Source organism: Labeo rohita, unplaced genomic scaffold (assembly GCF_022985175.1).
Source record: "Labeo rohita strain BAU-BD-2019 unplaced genomic scaffold, IGBB_LRoh.1.0 scaffold_1068, whole genome shotgun sequence".
NCBI lineage: Eukaryota > Metazoa > Chordata > Actinopteri > Cypriniformes > Cyprinidae > Labeo > Labeo rohita.
Window position 1 is genome coordinate 1 of NW_026127195.1, and position 27,213 is coordinate 27,213.

Below are 27,213 nucleotides of genomic sequence, written 5' to 3' on the forward strand. Positions count from 1 at the left end.
TTTTATAATGCAGATTATTCAGCAGGCTGTCACTTCTAGTTGGATGCGTGTGGAATCAAATGTCATAACATGTAGCATGATCAATTATAAAATCGGTAGGCTATGAACAGTTTGCAGCTTACATTACTGAGCATAGCAAAGTGTGGTACGAGTACCAGTCGTGGTATTCAGGCTCCCTCTAGTGGTACACAGAGGAAGGTACTGCCTTTTGCCTTGGTGTGACTTCTCACTTTTTGCAGACACTGCAAAGGCAGAGTACAGTAACTTTGAAATAGGGGTAAAAATCAAGTTTGAGCTCACAATTTTCAAATGTAAATAATTTTTATTGCTAAAACATCTAATTGCCAAATTTCCAGTGTCCTACCTATAATTAATTTGGCTGGACAAATAAAAAAAACTTTAAAGTCATTTTTCTCATTTTCACACTGTAGCGAGTTAAGGTCTTTTGCCTTTATAGGGCAGTATTCTGCATGAACAAACTCATCTCAACAATACAGCATAGCAGCAGGTAAAAACAGATAAATCTTCTAACTTTATGACTAACATGAAATAGGAAGTGCTTACAGATTCTCAGGGCTTGTCCAAATCCCCACACTTGCAGTCTTTGCACTTGAGCACAAGTGTGTGTAGAACTCTTCATTACTGTGTTATATGCGACACACTTGTAGTTTTGTAAATAGCTAAGTGTTTACAGTGCTTTTTTACTTTTGTTAGTACTCTGCATTTTAAAATGAACTTCTAAATATCTGTTCAGTAGTGTCTAACAGATGACAGTTTAGTAATTTGCGGTGCTTCTAGTTAAGTGATAAAAAACAGTTGCAAATGTTGTACAAAATAAACATGCTCATCTTTGCATCAATAAAATAAGCAGGACTTTGTTTTACTACCAAATTGTAATGTAATATCTAATTATTATAATAGTTTAGTGTAGAGATCGACCGATATATCGATTTCCTGATATTTTTCCCGATATTTAAGCATTTTACCAAAATAGGTTATCACTTTTGTAATATCGGGTTTACCGATAAACGCCGCCATCTTGTGGTTGTTTTGAGAATTGCACGCGCCTGAGGGGAGCTGAATTTAATTCTCTCTCTGTTGTCTGTTCATTATAGTCTTATGAAGTCACATATAAGTTTAAACCATCATAAGAAATAGCTAGAACTCACTCACTTAATAATCCTTGCCTTAAATAAAATCTATACATATAGGCCTAAAAGAGTTAAAGTATAAAGCAATGTTAGTTTCAATGTTAAACTTGGATAAATGTGGGCTATTAGGCACATACCCAATGGTTTGTGCAGAGAGTGGAAGCTAAAGCTGCTTACAGGACACGGAGGCGCCAGTGCGATCACTAATCACATTTCTTTCAGTGGAAACAATTTGATTATTCTGTCATTTTAGCTCATAAAGGTAGAGTAATGCATCATTCGGAACTGTAAAGGGTCTACTTTTATTTTTGTGTACTCACAATATCAACAAAACGTTGCAAACGGTGCTTTTATAAAACAATCATTATGCGCTTTCTATTGTCTCAACAGGAACGCTTCACAAAACTAAACAGAAACTCAGCGAATACAAACTGCACAGACATGATAAATATACCTATAGAAAGCTCAGAATTATTACTTAACAAAATAAATCAAATCGAAAACAAAAACTCTTTCATTATGTAATCTGTAATGATGCTTTTTAAAGGCGCGTCCAAAGAGAAGATGGCAAGTCTGGATCTGCAATTTTTTCCTGAAATCAAAACACTAGTTTATTAATAAATCTAAAAAAATCTCCTTACTATTTACCCGTCGACACATTCATGGTAATTACTTTTGCTTTGCAACAAGCTTTAGCCTATTGCGTGCACTTGAACGCGAATCTCTTCCCCCTGCGTTGAAGGCGCTCGCTGCTGCTGCTGATGGAGACGCTAAACGCCTTCCGAGCCGGTCTCAAAAGTGAAAGTTTTGTGTTGTTTTCACCAGGGGGAATTTTTTCGTCACCATAAATTGTGGATGTCAAAAGTATAAAAATAAGAAGAAGCATAAAACAGACCCGAAGCCCGGCCCGCGTCTGAGCTATGACGTGAATATTGGCCCGAAGCCTGGCCCTAGGGACGTAAAAAAGTCGGGGCTTATCGGGCTCGGGGTGAAATGCAGGGCTCTAAGTTCACTCACCGGGTTGATGCTCTGACGGCCACCACATGTAACTTTTAACAAGATTCACTTGTTTTAAACACCCTCAATTATATTAATGTACTATATAACCATTATTTTTCTAATACACTTCTAAATATGTACAACTCTATGGAAATGATGTATTATCTTTGCCAGCAATCACAGTTTGAGTATACTTCTATGTAAATGCATAGATAAACGGTGCTGTCAGCAGGCATTTCAGAATAGAACGACGAAAACAATATTTGTAATTCTGATATAACATGCCCGTTGATAAATACAATGATGCTTTGTTTGTTATGTTTGTTTGTTATATGCTAATTTTCAACACTTTTTAGGATGAAAAACCAAAGTGAAGTATGGACTTAATTTACTCAGTCACTGATTTACTTTATAACAGTAAATAAATATCGGTTCTGCATATCTGTTATCGGGCACATAATTATGCAAATAATCGGTATCGGTATTAATAAAAAATCAATATCGATCGATCACTAGTTTAGTGGGAAAGGTTTCTGCGACCTCTCATGAGATCTTATTTCCTGTTGCGTGTATGCGCTCTCGAGTGTCCAGTTATCTATAGTCTTTATCCGTCATTCAATAGAAGAAACCGAAACAAGGATATATGAGATTAGGGATGTAATGGCATGAAAATTTCTGATCACGACTATAGTGACCAAAATTATCACGTTTATCAGTATTATCACAGTAACACAGTTTAACTAATAGCATGTTCAAATATCGAATGTAAATTTTCAAATAAAGCTGTGAAAAAGTTTCATAGAAAGATAAACCTGACATTTCAGCCTTTAAATAAGGATTTTAAATAATTCAAAATGATAATTAATTTAATAAATTATTATATGTATTTTATCTGTTCCACAAATAATCTAGATAACTGGTCTGAATTGTTTAAATGTGTAGAATCCAGAATTCAGCTTGCTTTTCATCAACCGGTCAAAATTTAGGCTATAGCAGGGCATGCAAATTCGGTCTGTTTTTTTGCCCAGACAAAAACTGCACACAAGCTGAATGTAACTGTAAGTCTCTGTAAATTCACTGTATGACACTAGATGGGGCATATGTAAAAACAGAATTACAGCTGTTTCCCGTGTATAAAGCAGCATTGCAATTAAGAACACTATTTTAGGTATTACATGGAGCGAAGGTGAAACCAAAATGCCTTTTAATCTTTTCTGAAGACAGTCAGAACCTTCAGAGATACATTTCATATAATTCATATAATTAATTAATGTATTCATTATAATTCCCAATTTATGTTTCAGCCGGTGGGTGCCCAACCCCCAACTGCAAAGTGAAACATACTGACTGCAAATACATTAGTTACCAAATAATACACACATACTTTCTATGGGGGTTCCGCTTCACTAAATAATTTAATAAATACAATAAGCACTTATTCGTGCATACACAGGACAAAGTTTGAGGGCGCACATGTAATATCTGAGGGAGCGCAGAGCCATGAACCTTATGTGAGAGGAGGCCAGCTGCAAGCTGAGAGATTTGTGCTGGCACCCTCTTATACAATAATGCACTCTTGACATTTACCATTAAAATAACGCCAAAAGCTTCTTCAAATGTACTAATGTAATATAAGAAAAATCTTTTTCTTCTTTGTCCAGCAGGACCGAGTCATTGACAGAGGATGGCGTCAGAGCAGAATCTGGAAACACTGGATGAGAGTCAAAACAGCAGAGGTGGGACCAAGTCTTTGTTTTGCAAGTCACAAGTAAGTCTTGAGTCTTTGCATTCAAGTCCCGAGTCAAGACAGGCAAGTTCAAGTCAAGTTGCAAGTCCTTCGCTTTAAGCGTCAAGTCGTAAACAAGCCAATAGTGCTGTTTGTCCAAATTAGTCTCTGCATTAATTACTACAGTAAATTTATAGTAAGCTTAATTATAAAGATATAATAATTAGTGGTGTTTCATTGAGGAATGAATATATGCCTAAGTGAATGAATAATTTTTTAATGATTCTGTGATTTTAATGAATCAACAGTTATTTAATAACTTGCTAATATGTAGTACAGATGCTCATTTATTGCCACCTACTGATGTAACATTGGGTCTACAGAAAAAGACATGGCTTTATTGACATGATTGATGTGTATCATTTATAATATTTACAAAATATTTATAAGTCCTAAACTGATACGTTGATACAGAACGTTAATTACTGAGCAAAGAGATGCATGAAATGAAGTGGAAAAGTGAATATATAAGAATAGTTATAAGCAGTGGGGTGTAGTGGAGGATATACGCAAGTACAGTATACGGCGTATACACTTCTTTATCAGTCAGCTTTGCGTAGACCTGTACCCACTCAAAACCCCTCTGATGCACACCATTCAGTAGTGTCCTGCATTAGTCAAAATCATGACAGTCCACCACATCCAGTCATGTGTTAATAAATGCAAATACTTACTAAAAACACCCAGTAAAGACAGTGATGATATGGCCAGGACCGTAGCTTACTTTTAAATTTGTTTGATGATTGTGCCTGATGCACCCGTGTCCGCTCCGTCTCCCACACCCCAGATGCTGCCTGTTCATACATGAGAGCATGTCAGGGGAGGTGCACAGAGTGGTAAAATAATAATTATTATTGATTACTGATTTGAATCAGTACATTATAACTAAAACAATACCTTAAAAATAAAAAGAAGCAGGTTTTTACGATTAGAAATTTCTGAAACCGGTGAACCACTGTAAACTTCTCAGTCCAAGGATCCAGTCAACAAATGCGCTCAAATAGTAAGTTTAAATGGCTCTAATACAGGGAAAATCAGACTGAAGAGTCAGGGAATAAATGAAGCGTATACCCACTTCAGGCACCACTACACCACTGGCTATATACAAATGTTAAATAAAAAATAAGAAACCGTCAATGAATAGATTTAAAAGATGGATTGGATGTGTTTTATTATAGTTCTATATTATTTTATGTTCTTATATAGGCTATTCCACACAACAAATGTTCATAATAACAAATAATTCAAATGTCATGCTGTCACAGAGACGATCGAGCGCAATATCAGTTATAATCTATTTTAGTCTTTGTTATTCTTCATTCAAAATAAAATTTTATTATTGTAATAATTTTACGGGATGAGTTAATATGTCGAGTTTACAAGTTAAATGTCTCTTGGCCACAAGTAGCCAAACCGAACATGTCTGGCACCACACCATCAGTGTTTAAGAAATGAGGCATGCAAAATTATAAAACTGTAGCTATTCAGATAAACACATATGTAAGTAAATGTATTTTGTGTTTTAAACAAGTTTATAATGATCACAGTTGATGGCTTGGTTTAGGAGCTATATGTGCGATGTAGTAACCTGTCTGATATACAACACGCTTCTGTTTCTTCTGAAAGACATGAAAGTGAGTGGCTGGTAAACAGGAAGAATAGAGTGAACTTTATATGTAGGCTACATGCAAGCTTTTGACGTGAAAAAAAAAAAAGTGTGATTATCTAATTATGTGTGAAAGGTTAAGCCTATTATTAGGTTACTGCTGTTTCAATATACCTTATATCTTCTTCATCTTCTTCTTATTATAAGTGGTTCAAGTGATTATGTGCATTTTAAATGTCTAAAAGATTAAATATCCTAAACATTATGTGGATGTAAACACTAAGAAGCGCTCACTTAGTGTCTTTGGCTCAGAGCCAAAAGCTGTGCTAATCATACCAGTGTGATCATACACTCTAAAAAATGCTGGGTTAAAAACAACCCAATTTGGGTTATTTTGGCAACCCAGCGCTGGGTGAAAAAGGGACGAACCCAACGCTGGGTTGTTTTGACCCAGCGAGTTGGGTTGAATTATTGACCCAGCATGCTGGGTTGCTTTTTTTATGGTTTAAAATTACTACACTGCTAGGCTAAAATGAACCCAAAATTCAGCTAGGCATTAAATCTATAAATCTTGATCATTATAAAAATCACTTTAACACACACAGAATGACTATCAAAAGATAAATGTTTATTAAAAACTACAACAAGAGAAAACATTCAAAAGTAACATGCATGTGAAAAGAAATGCAGAAAAAGTGGCATTAGCAGGTACAGAGTTTATAAATGAAGCACTGAACATTTGCTGACTATTTTGTCTGGTAAATTTTGTATATTGTATAAAACTACTGTACAAAAACACTACTTTACAATAATTGTACAATTAGTTAATAGTTTCTTTCTTTCTTTTTTTTTTTTTTTTTTTTTTACACAAACTAAAAATAAAACCACAACATTAACACTGACATTATAACATTTAATACAAGCAAATGTGTAAAGTATTGTGAGCATGTGTATGAATGAGTGTGAGCTCCATTTCTACTGAACAACACAGAACAAGCATTTAACATTTTGTTTTTACAGACTATGCACTTACGGTTTGTTTCATAGTCCATGACTGCATACAGAAAATGCATTACTGCCAATTTTCATTATCTCTTTAAGATAATTAATGTAGCCATGAAGCCCCATCAGCTCAGCAAAGGCGTGCAACATCTTTGACATTATCCAGGGTGTCCTCCTCCTTTAAAACCACTGTTGCATCGGTTTGGGGTAAAGATCTTTTCCAACTTTGTCCAACATTCGTCCCAGTCACCACCTGCTCTTCATCAGTGGCCTAAAAGAGAAAAACATTTAAAAAAGAAAACATTTAGTTCAAATGTAACCATTTTCAAACAGAGGTGCATCCAATTCTGTAAGGATAGGTAACTAGACTGTTTTATAATTTCAACCATATTGTGTGGTTGTTTATTGTCTTTGTCTACCACAATGCTCTAGAATACTACAATAGCAGACAACAGTAACATTTATTTTCCAAAAAATAACTCCCATCAATCTTAAAAGAATGAAGCTCTCTTATGTCGCTGGCCTTTTAACCTCTACACAAAACATTCTTTTACACTTAAAAAAAAAAAAAAAAAAAAAAGAAAAAAGAAAGAAATTATGACCTTTACTTGCCTTAAACCACCTTTCCCTTTCTTATGAAGAAGCTGAGAATATCACCTCCTCACACAAGCAGGATTCTGTGTCATTAACTCCAAAGTTGGTTTAGGTTCTGCAATTAAAAACACAGACACCAGTGGTTTAATTAAAATGTGAACAAGTCATCATACTGTTATTGCATCAAAATGTGAAGCAAACTGGCAGGAGAAAACAGAAACATGTATTTTCAAAAATAACTCACATCAGTCCGGAAAGAATGAAACTCTCCTATGTCTCTGGCTTTCAACATCTACAAAAAAGTAAACATTCTTTTACTACTAGTCCAAAAAAATTACAATGAAACTCTCCTATGTCTCTGGCTTTCAGCAAAAAATTAGTCAAAAAAATTACAATACGGAATTATGACATTATGACCTTTACTTGCCTTATACTGTCTTTTCCTCTCTTCTGAAGAAGCTGAGGGGATCGCCTCCTCTCACACAGTCTTCCATACCATTAACTCCAGAGCTGAGTTCTGCAATGAAAAACACGCACGTCAATTATTTAATTAAAATGTGAACAAGTAATCATACTATTTTTGCATCAAAATATTAAGTAAACAGGCAGAAGACAATGGAAACATTTATTTTCTACAAATAGCTCATATCAATCAAAAAATAATGAATCTATCCTGTCTCTGGCTTTGAACATCTACATAAAACAGATTTTTACTCTTAGACAAATAAATAAATCAAATAAAAGATAACATTAAATTATTACCTTAACTTGACTTAAATTGCCTTTCCCTCTTTTCTAAAGCTCAGAAAATCGCCTCCTCACACAAGTAGGTGTCTGTGGTGTTAGCCCCAAAGTTGGTTTGAGTTCTGCAAAAAAAACGGACATCAGTGGTTTAAATAAAATGTGAACAAGTCACCATACTGTTGTTGTATCAAAATGTGAAGTAAACAGGCAGAAGACAACAGAAACATGTATTTTCAAAAATAACTCATAACATTAATCCTGAAACAATGAAGCTGTCCTATGTCTCTGGCTTTCAACATATACAAAAAAGCAAACATTCTTTTAACAATAGTAAAAAAAATGATAATATAGAAATGACAACCTCTACTTGCCTTATACCGTCTTTCCCTCTCTTCTGAAGAAGCCGAGCCGATCGCCTCCTCTCACACGCGGCCTTCTGTGCCGTTAACTCCCGGCGCGGGCACAATGAAGACTTAAAGCTCAACAAGTCTGAAATATTACATGCAAAATACACATTTTTAATCTTTACTTACAGAAAATCATCCTTCACTCGCTTCCATCTGCAGACGCTGAGAAAATGGCCGCTTCTCGCACTTTTTGACGTACAGTGGACACGACGTGCGTGCTCTCTCTCGAGTCCGTGTTCCTAACCCAGCACGGCTGGGTTATAAATTAAGACCAGTTTTAACCCAAAATTGGGTTAAATTAACCCAACTTTCTTACCCAGCAGTCTCAACCCAGCATTTGGGTTGAAAAAACAACCCAGCGTTTTTTAGAGTGTATGCTTCAGTAACCAGCCGACTGATCAGAACCTTTTTTTTTTTTTTTCAATTAAATATAAGGTAAACCATAAAGACTTTAGAGTCACAGGGCTCAAGTCAAGTCTCGAGTCATTGTTGTCAAAGTCTAAGTCGAGTCACAAGTCTTCCTTTAATATGTCAAGTCAAATCACAAGTCCTCAAATTTGCGACTTGAGTCCGAGTCGAGTCTTGAGTCATGTGACTCAAGTCCACATCTCTGCAAAACAGTAATACATTTTACAGTAGCTGTTGCTGTTACAAAGGTCTGAAGTTCAAAACATCTAGTTAAGACACTTTTTAGTACTATGGGTCAATATCTCACTTAATATTTATCTGTAACTTTCTTTTGTGTTCTTTATTCATCAACACAAATCAACACAAATGCTCAGAGACAGAAGAGAAACAGAGACAAACAAGGTGAAGCAAATTTAACGTAACATTAAGACTCAGACAGAGCTAGGGTCATGAATCCGTGTGTAGACAATTATTATCAAACATGAGCTGCACATAAAGAGAAGCAGGCCTCTCTTTTGTAGAGAAAAATATTGTGAGAAATAGAATGGGGCATTATTTTAGTCATTTACTCATTGTTTTATGCCACATTCAGCATGGACAGCGGCTGGTTTTGTGTATTCCAGTTAATGGGTTCATTGAATACGTCACCAACAGAATCAGAAGAACAGAGATGTGTGAATGTTTGTATTATTAGATGGAATGCTTTAACATGTATATGAATACTGATTCCTTTATATATGATGTTGTAATACAAGTAAATCTGTCTAAAAATCTGTTTAAAATCTTCCCTTCAGTACACTATACTCCAGTCCAGATGAGAGATGCCCTGACTGAAGTCAATGTTGATATGAAAGCTGAAACAGGTGCAAGTGTTAATGCTCCTGTACTGACTGCAAACACCTTCACAGGACCAGTAACCATTTATGCCCCAAATGCTGCAGGAAATGGTACATTTACATCACAATGAAAAGACATTACTAATACTAACATCTAAGTAAAGACTCAAAGTAATGTTACAACCTCATTGTAATTCTAATAGGACCCACATGATTTAGCACCATTCTAATGTTCTGGAATAATATCTCACTTAATATTTATCTGTATCTTATATTTAGTTCATTCTTTATACATTGTTTCTTTTGGTGGTGTAATGTAACAAAATAATAATACTAAATACTAAAAAAATACCAGACATTATAAATTGTAGATGGCAGAAATGCTTCTGTATGCTTTTTATATTTATATAATTTAATATACTTACTTAGTCTATATTACACAAAAAATACAGTTTTTACTGCAGATATCACCATAACGCATTTAATAATCATTTTATACAAGTTCTGTAAAGCAATAAGTGACTTACATTTTAGACATAATGTTGCTTGTTTTTGCTCAATTTTGCCAATGAAAATAGTTCCAAACAAAGATCACAGCACTGTTTTGTGTCTGAGCAATGGACGGTGTTTACTTATTGAATGAATCAGCTTTGGTTAACGAATTGGTTAATAAAATGATTCAGTGATTCACTCATTAACAGAGTCAAATACTTTGTTCCTAAATGAATCAGCCATTTGAATCGGTTGAATCTCAGTCATTACTCACTCATTAATAGTCACTTGCTGCCACCTACTGGCAGTTTTAATTTCATATTGCAACTATTTTTTCATGTCTTAAATTATTTCAAATAGCAGTATTCAACGTTTTATGGCCTATTTAAGCATCTGTAAATGCAGTTTAAGTGCATCCATGTCCCCTCTTAGATACATTAAACTGTGTAAATACATCTAAATGCTATTTCAGATGCAGATTCCAGAAATATTTTCTTATGTTGGAATGAAAGACACTAAGTACCAGATGAAGTGCTTCTTATTCTTACCCAAAAATACAAAATGGAAGAAATAGTTAAAACTGAACACAATCTTGCTACTCAAGCTGTGTATGAACATTTTATATTTATTTATTTGCTTCTTTTCTATTTTGCATTTACTTGTACTTTCACTTTTCAGCACTTAAGTATGTTTAAGATTTAAAAAAATATACTTTTTATACTCAAGTACAATAAATATCACATGCTTTAAGACTTTTACTCAAGTAATATTCAAAACGGTGCATTCAACTTCTACCCAAGTCATTTTCTGGTAAGATATCTGTATTTTACTTCAGTATGGCTTATAGGTAACACTGGTTTCTTTCTCCTCACAGATCAACAGAAATCCTCAAAGACAGAGGTAAATCAACAAGGTAAATCAACAACATATAAAACAGAGTGTTTTACAGCCAAAATTTTAACAATATATAGTAAGGCCTGAGCTAGAACTACACCATTCCAGTTTCTCATGATAATGAGATCCTAATGAAGAAAATACTAAAGCATCCAGCATGACAGAAGTAATTCTGCTGGAATAAAATATATAAACACAGAACGTTTGTTACTTCATGGCTGTTGTGATTCTACACAAGAATTCATTTAATCATCTCATTAACTTCACTGAGCAGTGTTAATTTCACACCAAGGATTTTGTTGTTGTAAAACGTAAAAAAAAATCTTCAGTGCAGTAAAACAAAATACACTACTGTTCAAAAGTTTGGGGTCAGTAAGACTTGTAATAGTCTTTAAAGAAGTCTCTTATGCTCATCAAGGCTGCATTTATTTGATTAAAAATATAGAAAAAAAAACAGTAATATTGCAAAATGTTTTTACAATATGAAATAATGTTTTTTATTTTAACATACTTTAAAATAGAATTTATTCCTGTGATGAAAAGCTGAATTTTTATCAGCTGTTACTCCAGTCTTAAGTGTCACATGATCCTTCAGAAATCATTCTAATATGCGGATTTATTATTAGAATGATCAATGTTGGATAATATCAGCAGTTGTGCTGCCAAATATTTTTTGGAACCTGTGATTTTTTTTTTCAGGATTCTTTCATGAATAACAAGTTTAAAAAGTACAGTGTTTATTCAAAATATAAATATTTTATAACAATGTAAATTATTTATTACAAACTTTTAAGAAACTTTTAATTATTAACTTAATACATTCTTGGTGAATAAAAGTATTAAGTTTCTTTAAAAAAAATTAAAAAAAAAAAAGAAAATGTACTGACCCCAACTTTTGAACGGTAGTGTACATATAAGTAATAAAGACCTGTTGCTTTTATTAAAGCAGTGTTCAGGGTTCCCACACATCCTGGAAAACCTGGAAAATGTGTTACTAATGTTGGAAAATTATTATTAAAAAAAAAAAGGAATTGCGTTCTCCTTTAGCAAAGCCCGAAACAAATAATGCTAGTAGTAGAAAATGTTTGAACTGCCATAAATTGTAACTGGCCAGTTTCTGATCCCAACCCGCAATTCAGCTCTTCTGTTTTATTTCAGCCAATCTCTGTTCTGGACTTGCACACAATCTGTATTGTAAGCATTTTCCAAAATGAGATTTGTGTGGAAATATTACGAAGTCTGTAATCGGAACATTAACAAAGGCCAGAGATGCTGAAGATGAATGCAAAGAGGAGAAAATACTGAAAGTGCAAGCTCACTGTTCACGATGCGCAAAATATTGGAAGAAAAATCCATAAAATTTAATTGGGGGGAGTTTACAGTATATTAATATATCTCTGAGGGGAACTCAGAAAAGCTTAGATGGTATTTTCTTTTCATCTTGCCACTGTATTATCCATATTAAAGTAGTATTTTTAAGCACAGTGCTACTTTGTTTACAGTGGTAACCAGGGAAACACTGTATCACTGCTGTTCATAAACACCACCTGCTGTCAGAGAGTGAATTTGCGCTCTCAATCGATCAAATGTGCTGTTTTTGTTTCCTGCAGATATATTTTATGTAACATCATTTCACAAAGATAAAGTTAGACCAATCTGTTTTTGCTTCAGATTTTGAAATTATATCAGAAACTGCTCATGTATGTAGAATCTTTCTATGGATCGTAAGGCTGGACAATATGGCCAAATTTATTTCACAATATATTTCTTAATTTCGGTCTATAAAACGTAATTCGATATGAGCAATATTTTAAAAAGCCTCAGAATTACTGCCTAGAACGCCCACAACAGATGTCTATACAAACTTCTGAAAAATGGATTTGCTAAGTCTATGAAAACTCCTTCTATAAAACTATAGAATATTACAGAAACAAATGGTGCAAATAAATTAATGTTCACCTTTTATTTATATTTAGACTTCATACAAATAAGAAATGTGAAATCACCATCAAATAAACAAGACTTTCAGACCCACTTTATTAATATTATTTTATTTAACTAAACTACAGTATAACATAGGCTGATTATTCTCATAGACTGAAACAAAAGTGCTTCAGCCAGGATGAAGAATATGAAAAGTTCTGCAGAAAACAGAAAAAAAAAGAACAACAACAAAAAATTGCTGCTGGACATGGGGTTATTGAAAATACCAAATCCATTATTTAAAACACCCACACCACACTTCTGTTTTGAAATGTGCAGCGCTCGTGTTTATTCAAAGAAGTCAACTACCACAAATAAATCAATGTATGGGAAACACTGGTAATGTATATTGAAATAACGGAAATCATATCACCGTTATTGAAAAAATATATATATCGCAAAATATATTGATACTGAATTATTGTCCAGCCCTACTGGATCGTGATTAAAATGCAGTGGTTACATCTCATTTTAAATGGCTACAGAAAGTTTGCCCTGTAATAGAGCAAAAAACTTCTTGTTCATGTAGTCGTATTTTCATTCTTTCTATCTTATCTCTTGCTTAAAATAATTAACAAATTGGAATTTACTTTTAAAAAATCTGAATCAGCCATGAAAAAAATTGAGATTGGTGCATCACTACTGACTTTTGACAGTTTGAACATTGATGTTTCCAAACCTTCTAATGTTACATTTTAGGAGAAGTATTTCTGTAATTCAGTAACTTGTTAACTAATGATTTTGATTATTGTCAAAAGTAGGCTATTAGTACTTCTGTACCACGTCGATACAGAAATTTTAAAAATGTAACAAAAACTTCTGTGAGTATTTATATCACTTTCTATGAACAGTGATATGCAATGGCCAAGTTAGTCAGAATCCACTAATTTTTCACATGACCCTTTTAAAGCAACACTTATTTGAAGGATACATGCCAATATTTTAAAATATTTTGTGTGTAAAATATGTTAGCATAAATAATTTATTTATTTTTATTTTCAAATAGGTAAATAAAATAATTTAATACTTCCAACATATTTTGTTTATTTTGCTGCGGGACTGAAATTGGTTCTGAAAATCATTTGTTGTGTAAAAAAAATGTGTTGTATGTATAATTAAGAGCTCATATTAAAGAGCTTATCTTATAGTTAGGTTTCTTAGTTAAGTCATGGCCATAAACTGTATGTATTTAAAGACTTCCTGAGAGAGGAATATATTACTTTAGTGCGTTCTCCTTGTCTTTTATTCCCGCCATGATTAAAATAAAAATGTCCTGGAAAAGTCCTGGAAAATGATCACCAAAAAGAGTGGGAACCCTCAGTGTTGCTTCTCAAGTGTTAAAAGTACTAAAGGAAAGTCAGAAAATAGAAAAGGAAAGAGAAGGTGAGAAGAGGTTTACCTATATAAAACAGCTTTTCTCTAAGAACAGTCCAATAACTTGTGAAGACAGCATTGTTCTCTTTCCTACAGTAAGCTACTTTGACATGTTGGTTTGGCTTGGAATCCCGGTTCAGGACAGTGCTGCTCTAGCTGTATGAATATAATATATTGCCTGCAGAAGTTAATAATAGTGTCATATTATTTAATGCTATTTCCTCAATCCTTTATTATTATTATTATTATTATTATTATTATTATTATTATTATTATTATTACAGAGGTATTGAAGCTGCACAAATTCTTGGAAACTCACAAATCCTACATGAGGAAGAAAACAGAACATATTTTTGAGGGCAGCAAAGAAGATGAAACAGATCTCAAGGCTGTTTACACAGAACTGTTCATCACAGAGGGAGATATGAAAGATGTCAATCAGGAACATGAGAGTCTGAAGATTGATGATGTTTTCAAGAACAAAAAAACACAGGACAAACCAATCAAATGCAACAATATATTTACTGAACTGCGGAAAAACAATGAGAAAAAGATTGTGCTGACTAAAGGCATCGCTGGCATTGGAAAAACTGTCTCTGTGCACAAGTTCATCCTGGACTGGGCAGAAGGAGAAGCCAATCAGGATATACACTGTGTGTTCCTGCTTCCATTCAGAGAGATGAACTTAATGACAGATGAAGATTTCAGTCTTCACGAACTTCTGCTGGAATTTTATCCTGAACTGAAGGACCTGCAGAAATCAAAGTTATATGAGGAATGTAAGCTTGTGTTTATATTTGATGGACTTGATGAGAGTCGTCTGCCTCTGAATTTTAAAGGCAGGTCTCTAAACACTATTGAGAAAAAAGCGTCTGTAGATGTGCTGTTCACAAGTCTGGTCAAAGGGGATCTGCTTCCATCAGCTCTTGTCTGGGTGACATCACGACCAGCAGCAGCCAATCAGATTCCTCCTCGCTATGTGGGTTTGTTCACAGAGGTGCAAGGATTCACTGACCAACAGAAGGAGCAGTACTTCAGAAAGAGAATCAAAGATGAGAATCTGGCCTCCAAAATCATCTCACACATTAAGATGTCTCGTAGTCTCTACATCATGTGCCACATTCCTGTGTTCTGCTGGATCACGGCCACAGTACTTCAGGATATTCTCATTGAGAACAATGCAGAAAACATTAGCACAACACTGACCGAAATGTACATTCACTTCCTGCTGATACAGATGAATATGAAGAGCCAGAAATATGATGAAAAAGAAGAAAGAGACTGTACAGAACACTTGCAATTAAATAGAGAGATGATTTTGAAGTTAGCCAAACTAGCATTTGAACAGCTAAGGAAGGAAAAAAATTTGTTTTATAAGGAAGATCTAAAATCATGTGGTATTGATGTGAGTAAAGACACTGAGTTCACAGGAATGATCGCTGAGATCTTTAAGATGGAAAATGGACTTCATGAGACAAAAGTCTACTACTTTGTGCATATGAGTGTTCAAGAGTTTCTCGCTGCAGTGCATGTTTTCATCTGCTACCTGAACAAGAACATGCAGGAGCTTCAGTTTTTCTTTGACAAGCCAGAAGAAAATATCACATTGCAGAAGCTACTGCAGAAGGCTGTTGATAAAGCCATGAAGAGTCAGAGAGGACATCTGGACCTGTTCCTGCGATTTCTGATGGGCATTTCACTGAATACCAGTCAAAACCTGCTCACAGGCCTGATCACACACACTGAAGATACCAGTGTGAGCATCAGAAAAATAAGTACACACGTTAAACAATTACAGAAACAGGACATCTCAGACGAAACTTCAGTCAGTCTATTCTACTGCTTACTTGAGCTCAAAGATCATTCATTATATGAGGAAATACAGGGTTACCTCAGCTCAGATGAACATCCAGGAAGAAAACTCTCATCTTCAATGTGCACAGTGCTGACATATGTACTGCTCATGTCAGAGAAGGTGTTGGATGAGTTCAACCCAAAGAGGTTCACGTCATCTTTCAACTACAAGAGACTCATCCCAGCTGTGAGATGCTGCAGAAAAGCCCTGTGAGTAATTTTACTGACTGATGTTCAATTAAATGTTTTGTTCTACATCACTAAACAATTACAACTCAAAATACAATGTGAAATATTTTCCCCAAATATTAAGAGTACAATAAGTTATTGCAGAAAAGAAACAGAAAATTACCTGACTAAACATTCTGTTTGGCAGATTTGACAGGTGTGGTTTTGATGAAACATGCTGTGAAACTGTGTCTTCTGCTCTACAACAATCAAACTCCCATCTGACAGAGCTGGACCTGACTAGCAATCGCCTGACAGATTCAGGAGTGAAGCTGATTTATGATGGACTGAAGAGTTCACACTGTCGACTGAATATACTGAGGTTTGACATTCACTTTCACTGAATCAGTATGTTCAGATATGTGGATAAATTGGTGTCTCATAACTATAGCTAGCAGATATTTCCCCTGTCTATATTGTAATATGATTGTATCAGTGGCATTTTTTCCAAGAACACAAGACAGACAATGCCTACTCAAAAAACCTGGTGAGAAAACAATTAGTGTTCACAACCATCCTGGAAAACCTGGAATACCTTTAATAATACCTAAACTTTCTTGATGACTTCTTTAAACAGTTTGTTTCAAAGAACTGTTTTATGTTAATTTAAACATGTTCCCTTTCCGTATGGATTTATTTATTACTAGGGATGTGACGAGATCTCATGGCACGAGATCTCGCGAGACAAATTGTATCTGTCTCGTACCAGTACCAGTCGGATCTCGCGAGATCTTGTGACGATATCCTTGCAAAACATTTAGAAGTGTTTACATAAGAGCTACACGATTAATCCCTAAAATGTGGAGCTCTGGATTCAAAGACCCACGTAATCTTATTCCTAAATGACAACAATTTAGTTATTTCTATTGGGACTGTTTCACATCGAGCGTGAGAGCGGAGCGTGAGAAGCACATTTTGTCGCTGTCCATGTTAATGAATCAGAGGGTTGGGGTAAATGTGAACGCAGAAAGTCTTTTCAACCACATTATAATCATTATTTCTGTGTTACAGACATTTAAATAATAGAAGTACTGGGATAAAAGTTTATAGTTTGGTTATAAACACTTATTGTCTACAGTAGCGATCAAAACGAAAGTATAACACTTGTATGTATTGTAACGCTTATCCAACTGACCGTTTAAAAAAAAGTATGTCGTTGAATCATTAATTCAGGAGATTTCAATAGTCAAACAAGTCTTAATGAAGTGAAACACTGACTCCTTCATTGAATGTTTTTTTTTTTTAATTTTGTTTAAATGAATATAAGTTTTTAAGAGACTTAAGCAATAAACAGTTTGTGAGAACCACTAGTAAATTACGCCATTTTGTTTAGTTTTCTAAACTTTTTTTCTCCAGAATCGTGAGAGAATCATGGTCTCTAATTTATTTAAAACAACTGTTATTCTTAATTTATCCAGAATCGTGAAGCTCTTGTTTAAATGTTGTTTATTACTGCATATAATTCATTAAAATTAAAGTTTAATTTAATAAAGTTCAAAATGCAACTTTCAGTTGAATAAAAGATTATTTTCCCTATATATTTCATCATTGAGGATTTCTTAAGAAAAGTCTAAAAATCTTGTCTCATCTCGTCTCGTGGGATAAGTGTCTCATCACACCCCTATTTATTACAATAGCTTTATTTTCACTTCATCAGTAAAATCTTCAGCTGAGGATCATATTATTCTTGATTCTTGCCTTGTGTATGTAGGACAGATTTAGTGTGTTGATAACTTGACAGCCACTGTGACTGGATCATTGAGTCAGTGAGTTAACCTGGATCAGTTTGATTCATAAATGATTTACTGCAGTGTTGAGCTCAAATGCACAGATGAGACATTTTTCAGCCTTTAAAGTTGTGACATTTTCATAAGTTATGAAAATGACATATAAATGTGTAAAGTGGTAACATTTTATAATAGGTATACAGTAATAAAGTATTTACAAATTATTTGCAAACTGTAATTAATCAATAGTTTATAAACTGTTGTTAATACATTAACAGACTATATACAAACAGTGAGTTCATCATTCATTGTCATTATTTACTTTAGATTAGGTCATAGTATGTACAAAAATGTCATTAATTAACTGAAACACTCAAAAAATATTTGTGATTAGTAAATAAGATTTATGTATTTTGATTGCATATAAAATTTCCATCCATTTAGATTACATATTTTTTTATGTAAACTAATAAACCTCATGTGATAAAAATTTGTAAGACATATGTAAATTAAACAAGTAAGAATAAGATTTATGTAATAATATTAATAAATAAAGTGCGTTTTAAATTCATCATATTTAGGTATTTTAATAATAAACAAAATGTTTTTTTAAATCCTATTCATTATTCCTGTAAGGAATCTAACCGCAACATGCAAAAAGCAACAGTTAGACCAAATGCTTTCACTATTTTATTCACATTCAAATTTTAGAAGAAAAAAAAAAAAACAGTGATCAAAACAAAGAGCTAGCAAATGACACTAGACACTTACAATCAAGTTACATATGAGCCAATGGCAACAGCATTACTTATACTAACATTCTGACAAATCTGTAACATTATTTGAAATGAAATGGTGATAGTCAAGATATTAGATATTTATAGTATTACTATGGTGGTGCAAAACCACTCATACTCTGAGAAACTTTTCTTGACTATCACCATTTCATTTCAAATAATGTTACAGATTTGGCAACATAAACTGTGTTTCAAAACAGTATAAAAGAGTTTTATCACACTGACAGATTTACAAATCTATTACAAGCTATTTTTTTCAACAATAGAGACAAAAAATTGCTTGATTGGTTAAGCCATGTTGTTAGGGCAAGCATGTTTACATGTTGGGCATACATAACCATAATCATACAGAAACTTCCACATCCATGTGTGATGCTCTGCAGGTTTTGAAAGACTGTCAATCCTTCGAGAACCACACCAACGCCTGCAGGCTCATCTCAGGGATTAGCACCCTCGCCTTGAATAACATAGATACCCATTGTTGTCTGTGCAATCCTAGACTCTGCCTCTTCATGTTCACAGTCCTGGAGGAGAAATGACACCAGACAAACATTTTAAACACACGTTTTGCAAACCTTCATATACTCACTCACTCACTCTCTGCATTTTATACATTTATATATGAAAAGTATATATGTCTTGTATCGAACTGAAAGTTGATTCCGCTCTATCTTACCATCTATAAATTACTATACCTAAAATATTAATTCAAAATATTTCATTAGCTCATTTCTAACAAATAAAGACCTTTCACAATTAAACCATTTTTCCTTTCGGTTCTAAAACACGATATGACTAAAAAATAAAAAATAAAATAACCTGATAATTATTGGTAAAAATACTCTCATACACGTTATAAATTAAGCATGTTTACATTTAATTTATGTTAAACTGCATAATTCAAAATAAACATTTTTAAATGTCATGTAATATAATTAAAGTCAAAATAATAATAAATATCTATTTATTTATTTATATTTATTAAACAGCGCTCTGGAATGCTTGATTTGGATTGCTCATTGGGGTGTGTTATTCCTCTATAAAAAAAACACTCCGAACTAATAACACACAATAACCCAGATGCTGCAAATCATTTTGACAGGCACAGTATATTTCACAAAAAATAAATATAAAGATGTCTTTTAAAAACAAGTTTGACATTATATTTACAAATGATTAAACCAATGGATTACAAATCCTGAAGCACTACATGTTCGTGTCATTTAATCATTGTGTCTTACCTTATAAACGAAAGTAAAAGAGTTTACCTCGCGGAAGGTACGTATTTGTTAAAAATGTGTTAATAAAATATTTCAAAGCAATGTTTCTTGTTTAATAACTTATAAATGAGGTAAATAGCTGTGTAATAAGTGGGATAATGTACAGGCATATGGCTGTTATTGCGAAATAAGCCCCTACAGTGTGATACAAAACCCTCTTTGCGTCGGGTCCTGATTACACTGTCAGTGCTTATTATGCGATAACAGCTGTATGGCTGTACATTATCCCTTACGTATAAATGTACACATACTGCACATGGAGTATGTGTGTGGCCAGGCATACACTTACCACATATTCTTTAATGAGTGTCTCCAAGTCTTGATTAAGAAACACGCTCAGACACCTCAGAACACAGTCACGCATGACGTTTATGTCCTTATTCTGAAACAAGCATAACAAATAAATAATAAAAAAAAAACGATAAATGTATTGGTTATTTGTGTTCATTTAAGTAAGGCTGAATTTTAAAGCATGTTCAGTCTACAAAAATACTTTTGGCCTTATTCTAAACAAATGGAGATTTTAATTGCCATCATAATGTTCTTGTTCAAAACACAAATGTGCAAACATTGTCTACATTATGTAGGATGATTTTATGCCAAAAACAGTAAAATCACAAAAAAAAAAAGTGTCCATCGAGGACACTCAAATGTGCTGTGTAACACAAGCAAATATAATTTTTACATTATTGATTCAATTTAATTTGCTTTAATTTCTGAATTTTACAATGTAAATAAAAGCTTAAATTCAATATGTTTCTCTTATAAAGCAATCAAGTCTCTAAAGAAATTTGGACTAAACATTTTAATTCATATAGTTCATGCTCTATAATATTTTTTATAAACTTTTTGAAGAATCTAAGTGGTAGTTGTGTCGACTGTCAATGGAGGAACAGACATCTTTGTTTGAACGAGAGACTAGGGTTTCTGAAGTCCTGTAAAGGAAGATTGAATGCATAATAAATTAAAAACACACTTACTTAAGCTGTCAGTGCCATTATCGTATGGATTTTTTGTCCTGCACATCCTGTTGTTGTTGACTTCCTGTGGGTTTTATATGTGTGGCTCAGAAGGTTCTTCCACCTTTTGAATGTGCAAGGACAATCCACATATGGACAGGGACACCTGCAGTTGAGACCGTAGTGGAAATGTTTCAGCCTAAAATGTTTTAGCAACTCGTACCAGGAAGATAATGAAGTGTCGCACACATTTACATATCTGCAGAGATGCTCACAAGTCTCTGAGACAGAGTCCAAGTCAAGTCTCAAGTCTCTGAGCTAGAGTCCAAGTCAAGTCTCCAGTCTCTTTATTATATTAAGTCTCTGGTTATAATAAGTGTTGCAGCACGTACAGCGACCCATCCAACACTGCATGGCTATATATAAGGAATTCAAAGCATGTAATATGTTATAATGACTCCTTTATCTATTAGCATACAGTATCAGCTTTGATTTTGGTATATAATCAGTGTAAACAGGCTATTGCAACATGACAAAACACCTAGAATGCTTTTCTTTTAAGTTAATGTTAAATGATTTAAATAACTGCCAGCAGGTGGCGGCAAGAGACTAATTTAATTACTGAATCATATCATTCATTTGCTTCATTTAGGAATAAAGAGTGACTGTCTTTATGAATGGGAAATTGAATCATTTCACTAGATTTGTTTTAAAAATGAGTTCATTCATAAACGAAACACCGCTGTTGAATGGAGATGCGCAGCGGCTCAGTTGTGACTTGTTTCAGACTACTTTTGAGACGAAATAGAGCAAAATCAGGCAATAGTGTTATAGTCAGACAATGTAAGTCACTTAATAATAACATCTTGTTTATTTAACTGCTGTATTAAATCAGTATCTCATTTACAAACTCCCTTAAAATTAGTAAAAGCTTAGTTCGCGATATCATAAAGCTCTATTATAATCAACGACGCTGTCTATACTGTCACTAATCAGTCTCTTATTTACACTCTCTTTATGTAACACTCTACACTTTATGAAAGGATTCGTAAAATGTATGTGATACATTACTGAACGTTGCAAAAAATGTAGAAACCTTTAAATCTCCCCTGAGCGCAAACACAAATATGCATGTCACGTGTTACATGCGCAGGTTATAGGTAACGGAGGGAGGGGAATAACAGCGAGCTCATCAGTTGTTTCCTAAAAATAAACATTGTTCACGAGTCCCGCAGCTCGAGTCTGAGTCGAGTCTGAAGTCTTTCGAGGACGAGTCTCAAGTTGAGTCTGAAGTCACTGTGTGTGCGACTTAAGTCGCACTCGAGTCCGAGTCTCAAACTCGAGTCCCCATCACTGCATATCTGTAAACAAAAACAAAAGAAAAATATCAGTTAGTTAAAGATAATTTATACTTGTTTTACTGTAACTACATTCAACCTCTGAGGGCAATCTGTATAGACAAGGATACCTGCAGTACATGTAGACAATGAAATGTCACAGACTTTACAAGGCCACTTTCACATGTCTGTGTAGACAAAAGACAGAATATTAGTTAATATATTAAAACTATATTATTTTTAGGCTTGTTTTTACTATAACTACAAAATGTTACTGATTAAAAATGCATTTTTTTAATAAAATATTGAAAGGATACTTCAAACTAAAAATAAACATTCACACTCGTGTTGTTTCAAACTTGTAAGGCTTTCTTCTACTGAACACAATAGATATTTTTAGGAATGTTTTTTTATCAGAAGCTGTCATACAGGTTTGGAACCACATGAATGTATGTATGTATGTATGTAGTGTTTCTTATTTTATCCATATTTCATTTTACATGTTATGTTGTGTTTTATTACGTTTTCATTTGAATGATTATCAGATTTTAAGGTAACTTACCTTACGGTAACCTGCAGTACATGTAGATAATGAAATGTCACACACTTTAAAAGGCCACATTCACATGTCTGAAGACAAAAGACAAAATATCAGTTATTACAAAATATTAAACAAACAAAATTATTATTTATTATTTACTTTTTTAAATAATAATGATTAACATTATAATACATTGATTTTAACAGACTATTAAAAGAATACTTCAAACTAAAAATATACTTGTGGTTTCAAACTTGTAAGACTTTCTTCTACTGAACACAATAGATATTTTATTAAGAATGTATGTTTTTAAACAGAAGCTGTCATACAGGTTTGGAACCACATGTATGCATGCATGTATGTAGTCTTTATTATTTTACCCATATTTCATTTTACATGTTATGTTGTGTTTTATTATGTTTTCATTTCAGTGATTATCAAATTAACTTTTAGCAGATTTAAGGTGAAGATTTAAGGTTGCAACTTGCAAGGCATTTAATAAAAAAAATATTTTGTATGCAGCTTACTGCTCATTAAACCTTTGCTTTTGAATAAATAAAAATGTGGATGAAACTACTGACAATTGAGAAAATGTTCAAATGATGTATAAGACAAGGGCGTAGATATGCTCTGGACATTGGTGAGGACCTATGACCTCTGAACGCAGCCATAGCCTCTCACATGATAGCAGAGAAAGGCACAGCCAATCAAAATGTTCATATGTGTTTTGGGGGCGGGAGGACTCAAGGAGAGAACGTGATTTATCCCTTTCTGCGTGTCTAGGTTAATGTTGACAGCACGATTTTTTTATTTTTTATTTTGGATTAAGTGGATTAAATTATTGGTGGGGACATTTCAATGGTCGGAGGATATTGGTGGGGACACATCCCCTCCGTCCACCCTAAATCTACGCCCCTGGTAAAAGATATATAAAAAAATTGTTTTACACGTAATAGAGGCAAGGTGTAACGGAGGGAGTGAGACGAGTGACGAGCGGATCCATATGCAAACTTTTATTGTAGGGACGAGACATAGACCTGGTCAGGCAGGCAGGGTCAAACAACAGCAGACAGGTATTTAGACAGCAAGGCAAAGAATAGTCCATAAAGCAGGCGAGGGTCAATCAGCGGGGAACGATATCCAATGGGCGAGGCAGGAGAATGGTCAGACAGACGAGAGTTCAACAACAAGAAAACTAGACACAGAATAGCAAGGAGAAACGCTTTGTATGAACGATAACCAATTCAATACTCGGCAGTGTGTGACAGGAAGACCGGGGCTTTTATACTGTCTCTGATTGGACGTAGGTGAAGTGCAATGGCTGATGGGGAATGGAGTCCGGGGTGTAGTGCAACAGTCCATAAACAGAATGAGAGCGTCATCTGGTGGTGAGCGGTCCGCGGCTCACCGACCAGATCCGTATCACAAGGCATGTAAAACATTTTAGAAATCCTTTCTTTAAATTATCTCAAGTGAACAAAAAGAAATCTATTAATTACAAAACAGATGTTTGTTATTGTAAAAACATATAACAACGTAAAGCAGACGTCTATGATTTAAATGCAGTGTATGCACCACCAAGTTATAAATCAAGAGTGTTTATGATATACAGGATAGTTTACAGTGTCAGTGGAGGTAGTGTTTCGGGATTTGTTATCCATTTCTGGTCTACTTGTGGATCTATATATAGCTAATATTGTCTTTAATTTGTCCAAATACCGTTGTTTGGCGTTAGGATTCAGTTTGTCCTGCTGGTGCATATTTTTCCATTTCCTTTCTTCATATAATACCTTCTTCAACATTTAAACAGTTTACGCAAGCAAAACCGTAGACCGATATCAAAACAATAACACTAGCGAATCAAGAGCCTTCTAAAATGGCGGTGGCGCCCAAACATGTAAGCTTCCACGTGACGTCAGATTTATATTCACATCGCTACATTTGTTTTGTAATTGTTTAATGACATCTAGCAATTGTAATATTTAAACCGCTACATCACACGTAACACCACTGTTTGCTGTCGGATTACTGAATACCACAAGTAGGGAGAAAACTTTTTTTTTTAGGAAAATATGGAAATGTATATAAACACAAATAAAATAATTAATAAAATTTTTTCGTAATACGTGTAATTCTGAAAAAAGTTAGGCAGTTTAAATGAGTTTTTATTAGCATTTAGCACCATGTGAGCTAAACAGAAATATGACAGAAATTACATTGATAGTAGAATACAACATCAGCAGCACTAATACCACATTTTACATACACATGTAACTGTCAAAATTTATGGGATGAATATAGATGTAATTTACCTTGCAATCTGGTCACGATGTTGATGAGATGTGAACGCTGTTTTGTCAGTTACTGCTTTTTGCAGGTGTGCAATACCGCCACCGACCAGCGTCGATCGAACTTCCGGTTCTAAATGATTCAATTTCCGGGAAATCTTCTGCGATCAAATCTCATGCTGCTTAACTTATTGGATCTCTCTTGTTTTACAGCTACTTATATTTATACCATACACATAACATTTAAGAGATCAAATCGAATAGTTTTCACAGTTAACAATTTACATTGATTCTAAGCATTTTGACTAAATATAATTTAAAAAAAATATTACTTAAATAAAATCAAAAGGGTGTAAATACATAATTTTAAACTATGCCATGATTCATTTTTTGAGTGCAGTTCATACAGTATAATTTATACAGTACTCTGTAAAAGGTCCTTATAAAACATAGAAACCCAATGTATGTATTTGTGCTTAATGTATTTGTAAACATTTTAAGAAACACTGAATATTATTACAACTAATGTGCAATATAGGCTGGTTTAAAGTATTTAATGTATGACATTTTCAGATTTTCTGTGACCTAATATGAAGTGAGAACAATCTGCAGTTAATAAGTTGTCAACAAACCATTATATTTCATATGAGGTAATTAAGCACGCTAATTACAGTGCCAGTCAATGACAATGAATAGACTACTTGTATACAGTCTATTAATGTATTAACTACAGTTTATAAACTACTAATAAACTATAATAGTTTTGAAATACTTTAAAAGTGTTTTGTTAATGTATTTTAAACATGCACTCCAGATTATAAACTATATAACCTATCTAATAAATTCACATATGGCTTTGTTTTGTTCTCTTCACAGGCTGTGTGGGTGTCGTCTCACTGCTCAGTCCTGTGTAAGTTTGTCTTCAGCTCTACACTCATCAAACTCTGTCCTGAGAGAACTGGATCTGAGTAACAATGACCTGCAGGATCATGGAGTGAAGCGTCTTTCTGATGGACTGAAGAGTCCAAACTCTAAGCTGGAGATATTGAGGTTTAGGTTTTGAAATACTTGATTGATTGATTGATTATTTTTATTTATTTATTTATTTATTTTTAAAATCACACTGTTAAGATTAATTCTGTGTTAAATTACTGTGTTGTTCTTGTTCAGGTTTTCCATGTGTAATCTCACTGCTCAGTCTTGTGGGAGTTTGTCATCAGTTTTGAAATCCTCAAACTCTGTACTGAAAGAACTGGATCTGAGTAACAATGACCTGCAGGATTCTGGAGTGAAACTTCTTTCTGAAGGACTGAAGAGTCCAAACTGTCAGCTGGAGATACTGAGGTAACTGGTTTTCCATAAAATAATTAACAAAATGCCACCACAATAAATGGCCATTGAATTTTTGTCAACAAATGTTTAATATGCTCTCAATGCAATGCCAGAACAACAGATAAAAACATTCTCACAGGGCCAGCTCTTGCCAGTTTACTTCCCTAGGCAAGATTTTACGTGGTGCCCCTTGCTTCACAGCCCATTCCACCAATAATACATTTTCTTATAAGAAAAAAAAAGTGAAACATTGGCAGCAGTGTTTTACTAAACTATAGCACTTTCTAACGTTATCACCTCCATTTAAACTGAGAAACGTACATCTTTAAAGTGAATTTTACATAAAATGTTGCTATTTTAATAAGCCCAGTTATATGCAATTATTACTAAATTAGCCAAATACCATAAATCCCCAATACGACACTGCTGGCCTTCTTATGGCCCGGACAAAATAGATGTAACCCTGAAGTGATCCACAGGTGTTCACGGCAATGTGTAATCTGAATGTGACCCTAAAATGGTGCATGTGGTAAATGGTAAATATGGCCCAGATAGTGCCAACCAAATGTGGGCCAACTTTGGCAAAAATGTGAC

At 34.0% G+C, this 27,213-nt stretch overlaps 1 protein-coding gene across 2 annotated transcripts; it reads left to right on the forward strand.

The window, feature by feature from the left end:
• The first annotated feature begins 3,809 nt into the window (after positions 1-3,809).
• LOC127157418 (NACHT, LRR and PYD domains-containing protein 12-like) lies at positions 3,810-26,676 on the forward strand. 2 transcript variants are annotated; one of them, XM_051100664.1, is made up of 7 exons: positions 3,810-3,918; positions 9,492-9,644; positions 10,900-10,938; positions 14,561-16,340; positions 16,507-16,680; positions 26,164-26,337; positions 26,458-26,676. In XM_051100664.1, the coding sequence occupies exons 2-7, from the start codon at positions 9,512-9,514 to the stop codon at positions 26,633-26,635; spliced, it is 2,478 nt and encodes an 825-aa protein (XP_050956621.1). In that variant the 5' UTR covers positions 3,810-3,918; positions 9,492-9,511; the 3' UTR covers positions 26,636-26,676. The 2 variants fall into 2 exon arrangements, with proteins under 2 accessions (XP_050956621.1, XP_050956620.1); XM_051100663.1 differs by having other exon boundaries at positions 3,810-3,886.
• Positions 26,677-27,213: the final 537 nt, after the last annotated feature.

Excerpts from the sequence above, each read along its gene's own strand:
- LOC127157418 (XM_051100663.1), top strand. The coding sequence starts at position 3,835 with ATGGCGTCAGAGCAGAATCTGGAAACACTGGATGAGAGTCAAAACAGC. Across the intron at positions 10,939-14,560 it reads GACAGAGGTAAATCAACAAG|AGGTATTGAAGCTGCACAAA; the intron begins GTAAATCAACAA and ends TTATTATTACAG. Across the intron at positions 16,681-26,163 it reads TGTCGACTGAATATACTGAG|GCTGTGTGGGTGTCGTCTCA; the intron begins GTTTGACATTCA and ends TTCTCTTCACAG.